Source organism: Monodelphis domestica, chromosome 1, assembly GCF_027887165.1.
Source record: "Monodelphis domestica isolate mMonDom1 chromosome 1, mMonDom1.pri, whole genome shotgun sequence".
In the NCBI taxonomy this organism is placed as follows: domain Eukaryota; kingdom Metazoa; phylum Chordata; class Mammalia; order Didelphimorphia; family Didelphidae; genus Monodelphis; species Monodelphis domestica.
Window position 1 is genome coordinate 672,036,475 of NC_077227.1, and position 12,607 is coordinate 672,049,081.

Sequence of the window (12,607 nt, forward strand, 5' to 3'; positions counted from 1 at the left end):
GCCAAAAACAAAAAAGGGGTTATGCCTCCAAATCCTAAGGCACATTTTGACATTTAATTACACACTATTTTATACCTGATGTTTTGTTGATATGTTTTAGATATGGACAATGTGGGAATTTGTTTTACTTTACTATGTGTATTTGTTATAAGGGTTTGGTTTTTCTTTGAAATGGGTAGGTGGGAGGGAAAGAAAAGAAATAGTTGTTAAATGAAAAAATAAAAGGGAAAAAAATGTTCTCATTGTATGCTAGTCTGGTCTCCCCCAAAAGATTATAATACCTATATTCTGCAGCATCTTTTGTATCATTTCATCCATAGTATCTAGCAGTTATTGGGGTTATTATAGACACATACAGAGAGGACTATTTTCTGATTTCAAAAGAACAGGTGTGACAGGAAGTGGATACCGGGAGACTGTGATTCACTGAAGCATATTCTAATGGAATTTCTTCCCTTAAAAAAACAAAAACAAAAACAACCTTGGCGCTTGAACAAGGAAGGGAGGACAGAAACCACCACATGCCATTGCCTTGAACACTTCTCCCTATGTGACCCACCATGTAAAAGAATGAATCAGAGCCTTTTCAACATGGAAAATTTTGTTTTATTCAGAATGGGCATGAGTGTAACAAAATCATCTGGCATTTCTGTTACTCTAAAGATCATGAACACAATACAAATACTGGCAATTCTGTTACTCTAGAAAATAAAAGTTTCTGGCAGCTAGACGTAGAGTTGGTATCCAATACCCAACTCTACTCCCAATAGATCATCTCCATTAAGCTTTTAGTTTAGTCTATTTCACTCTTACTAAAGTGAGGAAGATAGTACAGTTTTGCTGATCTTAGAGATGGTTAAACCAGTTATTCCCTACCATCTTATAGGCAGATAATATGAAATGCAAGTACCTAATGTCTCTGGTTCAGATCTCTTGGTGACTTGGGAGCAATTTTTATGAAGGTAAAGTGGGAAAAGGATATATATAATAGGCAGAAAAGGAGTCAGAAACTCTTTACTCAAAGTTTAGGCATGGGGAGAAAGGAATGGAAAGAAAAAGAGGGAAAGAAGAAAATTGTAAAGACAAGATTTAAATGGTGATGGACCACCAAAAATTGCCTTAGCTGTCCCTGGCCCTCAGAGTACTAATGTCCCCAGTTATTTCACCTAGTCCAGGGGAAGAGATCTTGGATCACAGTGAATGATATTCCTTACTTCTTGCTGCCTTCATGAGCACAGGATCCAGAGCTATCCTTTAAGCACAGCCTGGAGTTTGTTATTTTAGATCACCAGTGTTTAAAAATCTGACTAATTAACCTAACAGCTATCATTTTGATTTACTTCAACCCATTTGATTACATCGAGCTCCTTGAAACATATACATCCCCTTTTATGATAGGGAAACCTGGGTCGCCAAAGAGGCTTTTGTTATATCTCCATTATCCATGTTCTTCACCCAGTAGGGCCAGTGTGAACCTCCTTAGGCTACAGAAAAGTTGAACCAAGTAGTGTGGTTATACTCTTCACCTGGCTGGAGCAGTACACGAGGAAAATGTGGCTGTGTAAAGAAGAAAAACCATGTTACCTTGCTTCTTGGGGGAACCACAATAATGACACCTTGCTCCTTGGGGGAACCACAATAATGAAATAATTTTTTTGAATTAGACTTGTGATTTCACTGGTGTAATGGGAACTACCTATACTAATGCAGATCAGTAGCTGCTTGGCAATCACATTTTAATAAAAATAATAAATAATTTTACAATTTAATAAAAAAAATTTATAAAGTTGTAGAAAGTCAAATGACTAGTCCAGGGTCCTATTATGTCAGAATATGTCAAAAGCAGGCCTTGAACACAGGTCTATCTAACTCCATGAAGTTATAGCTACATAAGGCTGTAATGACCAGAAAACCAACTTTAACGCCTTATACAAGGTCTCAGAAGCAACTGGTAAGGAGAGGAGTCATGGAGGAATTACCGAAGGACTTGCTTTTACCTTATTGACTGCATCTGGCCAGTTCTGGGTCTCAAGGCAGAAGCCTGAGTGTTTGGGGTACACGGCACCCCCCTTTCCCTTCAGTGTTCCATCCAGGAAATTGGCTGTATAAAACTGAACCCCAGGCTGGGTTGTATATACTTCTAGTGCCCGTCCAGTAGGAGGATGATAAACCCTGGGAAGAAAAAAATTAAATAATCAATAAAAAAATTAAATAATCAATAATTCATGTTTTAAAGTAGTAGAAGGAAGAAGAGAAAGAGCAACATATGGGTCTGGGAGAGAGACAAAGTTGGACAGCAGACAAAGGCAAGAAGAGTTAATGGAGACATTAAAAGGAAAAGAAAAACTGTCATATGTTATGGTTGTTCTAACTCTTCCTGACCCCATTTGAAGTTTTCTTGGCAAAGATACTGGAATAACAATTTACCAGTTCCTTCTCTGGCTCATTTTAGAGATGAGGAAACTGAGATAAACTTGGTTAAGTGACTTGCCCAGGGTCACACAGCTAATGAGGTCTGAGGCCAGATTTTAACTCAGGAACAAGAGTCTTCCTGACACCAAATCTTGCACTCTATCTGTTGCACCACCTAGCTGTCTTCCAATCAATTCACAAATTCTTATTTAAGTTCTTATTATATTGGAAGTATACTGAGGATACAAAAGTGTCCTCAAGGCACTTACAATTTAAGTCAGAAGAGACAATGTTTACATAGATAGATACAAACAAAACACATGCAAAATAAATAGAAATTTTAGGCAAGAGGACATCATCCTCTCTACCCCATCCCTATGACCTCCTGGGGAGGACTGAGCAGACCCCAGATGAAGGTTATTTTGAGGAGTGTCTCAGTCAGCCAGCCAGGAACTTAGGAATAACCTGACCCAAATCTTCCTAGTCAGTATAGCATTTGATCACACACAAAACTTGGAGGGATAGGGCAGTTATGGCACCAACCAGATTGGAATCCTTTCTCAGAAAGATTTAAAGGACTTGGGAGAAAACAAGTCCATTTGAAAGGTAGCAATTCTTTCCCTCCAAATTAAAATTACTACCTTGTCCTCTATAAGTGTTGGGATCTTGACATCATAGACTTAATCCAGATTTAAAATCTTGAGAGCATAGATTTAAATTTAAAGGAATAGCACTTATCTAATGCAAGCTCCTCATTTTACAATTCAGGAAATGGAGTCCTAGTAAGTGAAGTGACTTGTTCAACCCAAATTCTAAATTCTCCAGCTGTAGTGCGATGGCTGGTTCCCCTTTACCCCACTGTAGCCTGGTGCCTTGGTGCTAGAATGGTCAATTTCAGTAAAATAGGTGACAATCTTTTACAACCACAGAATGAATGAATGAAAGAAAGGTGTCTGACCTTGCACAAAAATGCTTCTCTTGTGAATCCTTCAGACAGAAGTTATGGTCAAAACCACTGATCTGGAACTTCTCAAAGTGCTTTCCAAGTACCACGGGCTTTCTCAGGTCAAATGCAGTCCCCTGCACAGATTCCACTTTTCCTAGTAAGAGGTAACAACACCAGCAACAAAATCTGTTAACAAGTACCAACAACACTGCCCCCCTCCATGTGTGCAGTTATATGCACACACATGTATATTTGTATGTACATATGTGTATACACACATGCCACACACGTAGATACGACATTCTCTCAATATATTTATATGTAACAAGGGGAGAATGAGTGAAAAGAGAGATTGGTTGGGTAGAAACTCTTTCAGTAGACAAAGCAGCATCAGTCCCTCTAACTTAAATGTAGTTTTAATTATTATAAGACTGTAACAACAGAAAAGCCACTGAACATCTTGAACAAGGTTTCTACTACTGTAGCTTCCCATTAAGAGGGAGGCCATAAGACCAAATCCCATAAATCTAGTTCCTCTATATGGTTAGGTACTTGCATTTGGCTATTTAAGTATGGTAAGACTAAAACATGAGAATTTAGTTGATATCTCAAAAAGACAAGGAGAAATTAGGAACTTATATCTGAAAGTAGAGGGAAGAAAGAAGTCCTGAGTATCCCACCATTCCATCCACTTCTGCTTTTCATGGGGTCCTAAATCAGGAGACAAAACCTACAAGCTTTGAGTCCAAGAGTAAGCTCCTTATTCTACAGTACAACTAGCTATTCCCCTTCAGGAATTCTGTGAAGTTAGTGTATGAAGGTTGCCATCTTTAAGTTTGTAAGTATTGACTTCTTACTCTACTGAGGCTTCACTGCAATGGTGACATGGCAGTCTTGGTGACATTACTGAGATTGGGTGTTCCCTGTTGACACCAAGGGATATGTAGGGGAATGGGTAGAAAAGGAAGGAAGGAAGGAAGGAAGGAAGGAAGGAAGGAAGGAAGGAAGGAAGGAAGGAAGGAAGGAAGGAAGGAAGGAAAAAAAGAGAAAGGTATTCAAAACAGACATTTATTCCTCTTTCTGCCCCCAGAACACCATCTTTTGGACTGTATCAATCTACCTATCCCACTCTACAGACCTATCAAAGTTATTTGTCCCATCCATTCTATGTCTGATTCCTTCAAGATCTACACCTCCCTCCACTTAAGCATAACTGACAGACAAAAAATGAACTTTAAGAAAAACTTAGCTGGAACTTGTATGGGGGAACTTCCAATGTGGAAATTCCATTGATCTATTCATTTTCAATTCCTCTGTAACTTAAGACTTAGAGGGATTCCTGTGGGCACTGTGAAGTCAAGTAAGTGACCTATAGTAACAGAGCCAGTGTGTGTCAGACAGGACTTGAGCCCACTCCCCTGACCATTCTTCCACCTAGCTAACCCCAGAGGAACTTATTTTCTAATGAGAAATGACAGTTTATATTCAGGAACTGGTATTTTGACCTGCAGCCTGGCATGGAGTCAGCAGGGAAATGGATCTACCAGACAGGAATATTCTATGCCAAGCATGTTTGTTTTGCATGACTATACATCTATAACATCAAATTTTCTTCTCAAGAAGAAGAGAGGAAAGCAAGAAAATTTGGAACTCTACATTTTTAAAAAATGAGTGTTAATTGTTTTTAGGTGTATTTGGAGAAAAAAGTATTTTTAAAATAATAATTATATGTGTTGTCTTCCTACAAGTGGATTGGAGTCAAGGAAACCTGAGCTGGAATCTTCTTGGTTCTAATAGATATTTGCTGTGTGCCACTGGTCAAATCCCATAACATCTCTGGGCTTGGGGGAAGCTAGATGGCTCAGTGGATAGAGCCTGGGTTTAAAGCTGGCCTCAGATATTCCTAGCTGTCACTTGACCCCCATTGCCTAGCCCTTACCACCCTTCTGCCTTGGAACCAATACACAGAATTGATTCCAAGATGGAAGATAAGGGTTAAAAAAAAATACAACCTATCTCTAGGCTTCAGGGTCCTTGTGTGTAAAATGAGAATAACAATAGCACCTATTCTGTGGGGTTTTTGAAAACCAAATGAGATAGTATGTGTAAAACATGTTGCAAATCTTAGAGAGCTATATAAACGTTAGCTGCTATTATTACTCAAGCTTCAAAGGAGGTGAGGTCTGAGTGGGGTAGGAGTGAATATAACCAATGACTTGGCGGCAGTCTGACCCTTTGATGCCCACACATCCTCAGCAAGTTTTTTCTTTTGTCTTTTTCTCACTCACCAAGGACTAGGAGAAAGAACTTGACGCTCTATTATCTTTGGTTATATGCAAAAATAAGGTCGTGTCTCTGATGCTAAGAACAGAATGAGGTGTCAAAACAGTTCTCTTCGAAAGCCTCCGAGTACAGGAAACTAAGACAGAGATAGAATTGGTGCCCTCAGACTGTTGACTCATCCTGTTTTGCTCAATCACCCACCAGAAAGGCCGGGATTCTCAGAGAAAGACATTGTTTTCTGAAGATGATTTCCTGCCTTCTCGGTGCTTCATCAGGCATTTTGGTCTGAGTATTGAGATGCCAATGATGCGGCTGTGGTTTCAGCACAAAGAAGCTGCCCAGGCTTCAATCCCTGTCCCTTAGTTTCTGGGATTTTTGTCAAATAGAAAAGAAAAGACAGAAAGTTTAACCTAAGCAAAACCTCTGAAAGGCACAAGCATCTCTGTTACTGTCAGATGGATACCTCCACAGTTTTTTAAAAGGGTGGACACAAGAGGATAAAGGAAAGCCATGTCACCAAGGATGCAAGGATGAATACCTTGGAGGGCACTGAGTTGGACTGGAAGGATAAAAACCGTTAACATCAAGGCTCTAAAACTAAGAACCAAGCTCATGAAAAATGCAGTAGGTAGTAAAAAGTAAATAATAATACAGGCTTCTTTTAGTTATATTTAGGTTAAGAAGAGTAACTTGTATATGAAAACAGCCTAGCACGGTAAATAAAGACCTAGCCTCGGAGTCAGGAAATTTAGCTTTTTTAGCCGTATCTAAACTGTTCTTGATCCCATTTGGGATTTTTTTTTTTGTCAAAGAGATTGGAGCGATTTGCCATTTCCTTCTCTAGCTCACTTTATATATGTGGAAACTGAGACCAACAGAATTAATGATTTGGCCAGAGTCACATAGCTAGTAAAAGTGTCTTGAGGCCAGATTTGAACTGATAAAGATAGTCGTCCTGATTCCAAGTCCACTATTCTATCCATTGTGCCACTAAGCTGCCCTTCTAAGGGTCAGAAGCAGGATTTTAAATCCAGGTGCCCCTGACTCCATGCCTAGCACTCTATCTACTTGACCATAGTATGTTGTTGTTGTTGTTTTAAACCCTTCCCTTCTGTCTTCAGAGAACCTGTATCAATTCTAAGACAGAAGAAAAGTAAGGGATAGGCAATTGGGGTTAATTACTTGCCTAGAGTCATACATCGAGGAATTATCTGGGACCATATTTGAACCCAAGTCCTTCCAACTTCAGGCCTGGCTCTCTATCCACTGAGCTACTTAGCTGCACCTCTATACTATGGTTTAAAATAAAATAAAAACAAAACAAAACAGCCCTTACCTTTTGTCTTAGAACCAATACTATGCATTGCTTCTAAGGCAGAAGAATGGTAAGGGTCAAGCAATGGAGGTTAAGGGACTTGACCAGGGTCACACAGCTAGGCTATTTGAACCCAGGTCCTTAACTCTATCCACATTGTCATCTAGCTGCCTGTCCATACTATGTTTTGAGCAAGGTATAGTCCTCCCAATCGTCTACATAGGATAATTTGCTCTTTTCCGTATATAGGAAGGCAACACATATAATTATTATTTTAAAAATACTTTTTTCTCCAAATACACACAAAACAATTAACACTTATTTTTTAAAAATGTAGAGTTCCAAATTCTATCCCTTTCTTCTCTTCTCCTTGAGAAGAAAATTTGACGTTATACATGTACAGTCATGCAAACAAATATAGTATGGATGATTACAACCCCCATTTTATAGATGAGAAAACAGAGGCTCAAAAAGATCAGTGATTTGCCTAAGGTCACATGAGTAGTTAGAAATTGAATTTCCACCCAGGTGTTCTGTCTCTGGCCTTAACCTTCTTTCATTACATCCTAATAATCTCTTGGGTGTCTTGTTACACTGCTGACTCACACACCCACCTTGGAGTCTATTAAAAACCCCAGATCTTTTCCACATGAATTGCTGTTAAAAAAACAAAATAAAACAAAACAACACACCAACCAACCAAAAAACAATAACAAAAAAACTAAACTTCTTTACTCTGGAAACTCTCTTTCTCCTTGACCTTCCCACCATGGAAGTAATCTCTTGCTCAGACTGGCTGGTTCTTTCTGGAAGGAGGATCCCTGAGCCAGCCACAAGCTCATCCTCTCTAGGTCACTTTCTCTCTAATAGCATGGGCTGGGTACCCTCCTCTCCTCCCATTCGCTTTCCTTGTATATGCTGTCATCCATCGTTAGGATGGAAGCATCTTGTGGGCAGGGACTGTCTTTCTGCTTGTATTTGTATTCCCAGAGTTAAGCACTGTGCTTGGCACAAAGTAAACACTTATTAAATATTTGCTGACTTGACTAACCCCTGATCCCCTATTCTGTATTTATGTAGTTATATAAATCTTGGAACTCAAGAATTGGTCTTTTCCATAGACTTTGGATATTTTGGAAGCTCTAAGGTTCTCTCATTCTCTGCTTACAAGCCATTTCTATCTCCCACTATGGAAAGAGTTACCTAGGAATCTGCCATTTGTGCCTGTATCCAGGTCACTGAGCAAAACATTGAATGGAACAGGGATAAAGTGAGGCTCTTCCTCACTTTATCCTCACTTTATCCTCACTTTAAACTTCATTTAACTGTATTGCCGGCTAATTCACCTCTCCCCATCTTCTGCACTAAGATTTTGTAAAAGCATGGGTCAAGGGGCAGTTAGGTGGCTCAGTGGATAAAGAGTGCCATGTCTGGAGTCAGGAGAGACTTGGGTTCAAATATGGTCTCATATATCTTAGCTATGTGACCTTGGGCAAGTCACTTAAACCCAACTGCCTAACCCTAAATGGTAACACTCTTCTACCTTGGAACTGATACTCATATCAATTCTAAGACAAGACTTAAAAACAATTGGTCAAAGCTTTGGTAACCTGCAGGAACACTAAATCTATAGCATTCCAGGCTTGTTATAATACCATAAGGAGCAACTTCTTTTGCTGAATACTCTAAGAAAAGAGAACAGAGAAAATGAATGGGTGGTCATCCATGAGACCAGGTGTTAGAAATTAAAAAGCTGACTTTATGAGGTTAGCCAAATTTCTTAATTACCCATGGGCCACTGGGCATGGCAATACCAGTCCAACACAAGTCTAAGGAGTTTACAAGCACCTGCCAAATATTGCATAATTAAACAAATAACAACTAGGAATTATTTTGAAGAGAAATAAAAGGAAAAGGATAGGAAAAAGGGGGAAAATAGAGAAAAAAATAATTTTAAAGGCATTGCTCCCTAAACAGGAAAATCTAGAAAATGCTGAATTTTATTAGAATGCTGAATAAAATAGTTATCATTGGTTGTTCATTGCATAAGGCCTGGCATATAGTAGATGCTTAAAAATTGCTTATTGATTAATATGGCTTTTTCATCCACATCAGGGGGGGGGGTCAGTGGTGTGGCACTCCAGTGATCTAGAAAATCCTAGTAAAACTTTTTGGCTTTCCTTTGGTACCAGAGAAGTGTGATTTCTTTTTCTTTGATGTGGTGTTTATACAACCTTATTGTAAAATTTGGATTAAGTAATTAGACATAGACTATATAGTTTCTTTCTTTTTTTTTTTAAAAGCCCTTACCTTCCATCTTAGAATCAATACCGTGTATTGGTTCTAAGGCAGAAGAGCAGTAAGGACTAAGCAATGGGGTCAAGTGACTTGCCCAGGGTCACACAGCTAGGAAGTGTCTGAGGCCAGTTATAAACCTAGGACCTCCCATCTCTGGGCTTGGCTCTTAATCCACTGAGCCACCCAGCTGCCCCTGACTATATAGTTTCTAAGCTTTTTCTGTGTCATCTGCTGGCTTTAACGTTTCATCTGCAGCTTCAGCAAAACCACCCCCACCCAGCTGTGTGACCCTGGGCAAGTCACTTGACTCCCATTGCCTAGCCCTTACCACTTTTCTGCCTTAAAAAAAAAAAACACCCCCAAAATCTCATTTAATTTCTTACGCCAATCTGTGCTTTTTGAATTTCATTTCCTCCTCCTAGAAGTAGCAAAGTCTTTGTCCCAAGGCAGGGTAAGTCCCTTTTTCTGGCCCACAATTCCCCATCACCTCCATCTACTCTCAAACAATTTTGTGGGGCTTTACCAAAGAAACCACAAAAGTCTCTGGTGGGCATGAAGCACTCACTGTGGCTTCTCTCAGCCCTATATCCTTTGGTGCTATGCAAATGAAGGAGTTGAGGAGAATAACAACCAAAGATGTCAGCATGCTTAAGAAGGGCTGCTGCCTTAAACCCCAAATTCTTCATTCCTAACCACTGCCATTCATATACAATGAGGGCCTGTGACAAATGTCCTAAGCTTTGCATTGTCCTACATAAGAACCCTGATGAAATTGAAGATGCTTAGTTCAGTGGTAGATGGGATGGCTCTTTAAGGAGCTGACCAGCACTGTTATGCTGAAGGACTACTTTTATTTTGGTTGACTTCAGGGTAGGACCAAATGCCATGGATGGAAGGTACTAAGAAGTAGATTCAGACTCATGCAAGGAAAAACTTTTTAACAATTCAAGAGGTCTAACAGGAATGGCTTGGCTCAGGATGTAGGTCTTTAGGCACAGGCTAGGTGATTATTGGTTAGTGATATCACAGAAGGAGCTCATTTAGATCTAGATTGCCATCACTGTCCTTTAAGCCTTTGCTCTATCCCTCCATGCCTGGAATATTTTCTCTTGACATCCACCTCATAGGATCCTCTGGCTTCATGTCCAGTACCGCTCAGGAGCCACCTTTCCTGATCCCCTCAACTACTGAGTGCCTTCACCTTCATTTTCCAATTTCTTTAAAATAATAATTGATGCTTACTGTCTCAGGGAGCGGGGTGAGGAAGAAAGGAAAAAGAATGTAGACCTCAAAATGTCAGAAAATGAACACCAAAAATTGTTTTTACATGTAAATGGGGAAAAAATAAAACATTTTTGTAAAAAATAAAATAAAAAGCACTTAGCACAGTGCCTGGCACATGACATTGAAATAAAAACCCAAAGCTGAAACTTAGAGAGTTAAAAAATGCTTTTGAAATTAGATTGGCGGTCTTTGATGCCCCTTCCCACTCTGTGAGATGCTTTTGGTCTTTTTGAACATCATTCTCCTTCATTCACTCTATGGTCCTACCAAACCAGAATACTTGCCTAGATAAATGCTATTCCTAGTCTCTCTTTTGATGTAGTTATTCCTCCATCCCTGGAACAGGATTCCTCTTGCTTTCATCAAGACCTAGCTAAGAGACTGTGCCACAAACATCTTCTCCCCTAAAAGTAATTCCTGTTTCCTCCATCAACCATGTGACCTCTTCTCTACATTCAATCTTGTTCTAATAGATTATAATTATCTGTGTGTGCATTTTTTTCCCCTTTGGCTGATGGAATATAAATTCCTTGAAGGGAGGAATCATGTTGGGTTTTTTTAATCTTTGAATGCCCAACTATGAGCAGAGTGACTGTCATTTGGCAGGTGCTTAATAAATGTTTGTCACATCCAAACTGTGACCCAAAGCAGACTGTCTTGCAGTAGACTGACATGTTGCTGTATCCATCAGAGGAGGTTTAATGTAATTTGAATAAACTAGAAACAAGTGGGCAGAGGCTGGCAAGATGGAAAACAAAGGGATTTACTACTAGGCAATGTCAAATGCCATTCAGTAGAAAGTGGTTTAGTGTTAGTAATCCTACAGTAATCCCTACAAGTTAGAAGCTTGCTCTTAAAGTTATAAATATAATTTACTGAGGTCTGATGACTCTTTGAACATGTCATTCTTGACTCTTATGGGCTAGTTTCGAACAAAGCTACTAAAACAGAAATGCCACATTTCTACTCTGCAAATGTTCTCTCCTCTCTTATGCTCAGCAAATATCATGAATTCTCTAGATCCATGGCATTTAATTTGCATGTGTGCATTTTTCTCAGCTAGGTGAGGCAGTGGATAGAGAGCCAGGTCTAGAGACAGGAAATCCGGGGTTCCAATCTGGCCTTAGAAACTTCTTAGCTGTGTGACCCTGGGCAAGTCACTTAACCCCCATTGCACTCTTCTGCTTTGGAACCAATACACAGTATTGATTCTAGGACAGAAGGTAAAGGTAAGGGTTTAAAAAAACCCAACTAGAAATTAAATTCAAATCTCCATTCCACAACATTTACTAAATTGAGTGAGCAAGGCTAGCTCATCACCATTTAAAATTTCTCCTTCCTCAGCTGGAAGGTGGGGATAATACCTATCCCTCCAACCTCACAAAACGATGGTGAGAAGTCACTTTGTAAACCTCAATTTCCTATACAACTATGTGCTATTTTAATAAGACACAAATTAAATGTAAAGTCCTCCTTCAGCTGTGTCACTGCTACATGCCCAGAATCACAGAATTTTAGAGGTGAAAGGGACCCATGAAATCACCTAGCACAACCTCATCATTTTAGGGATGGTAATGGAAGCAGAATTTTAGGACAAGTGGAGATGCTTTCCCTGGGCAGGCAGTCATATCTCCATGGGGACGGCACAGCTGTTCTCCCAGCCACATCTGTTCCCATTATGTCTAACCTCTTTTTCTATTTCAACCAAAAGCAGCCAACAAAATCTGGATTAGGATGCTGGGAATTATAATCATACTTGTGGGCACAGGTACCTAATTAAACCATCTCAGTAAATAATTTCTAAAACGCTTATCATTATTTTAGAGAAATAACAAAGAGATGCTAATTTAAACTGACACTCTAGGACATATCTGATTTCTTTTACAGGCAACATAACATTTTTTAAAAATCCCATGCCTTCAGGGCTCATCTTTGCCGAAATTTCTCTACATATTCTTTTGGTTTATAGTTTTATCCCTAAGCTGCCTTTTATTTGTTTTTCCATTTCCTAAGCTGCTGATTTCACTCAGAGAGAGAAAATGTGTTTCTTGATATTATGCAGAATACCA

The 12,607-nt window shown here is 39.4% G+C and overlaps 1 protein-coding gene across 1 annotated transcript in view; it reads right to left on the minus strand.

The window, feature by feature from the left end:
- Positions 1-583: 583 nt before the first annotated feature.
- The window catches only part of GALM (galactose mutarotase), a 62,116-nt gene continuing 50,092 nt past the window's right edge, over positions 584-12,607 (minus strand). The window contains exons 5-7 of the mRNA XM_001362988.4: positions 3,371-3,512; positions 1,998-2,172; positions 584-1,557 (exon numbers count right to left, since the gene is read on the minus strand). Of these exons, the coding sequence (XP_001363025.2) occupies positions 1,480-1,557; positions 1,998-2,172; positions 3,371-3,512 (395 nt within the window). The 3' untranslated portion in view covers positions 584-1,479. The remainder of the gene's footprint in view (positions 1,558-1,997; positions 2,173-3,370; positions 3,513-12,607) is intronic.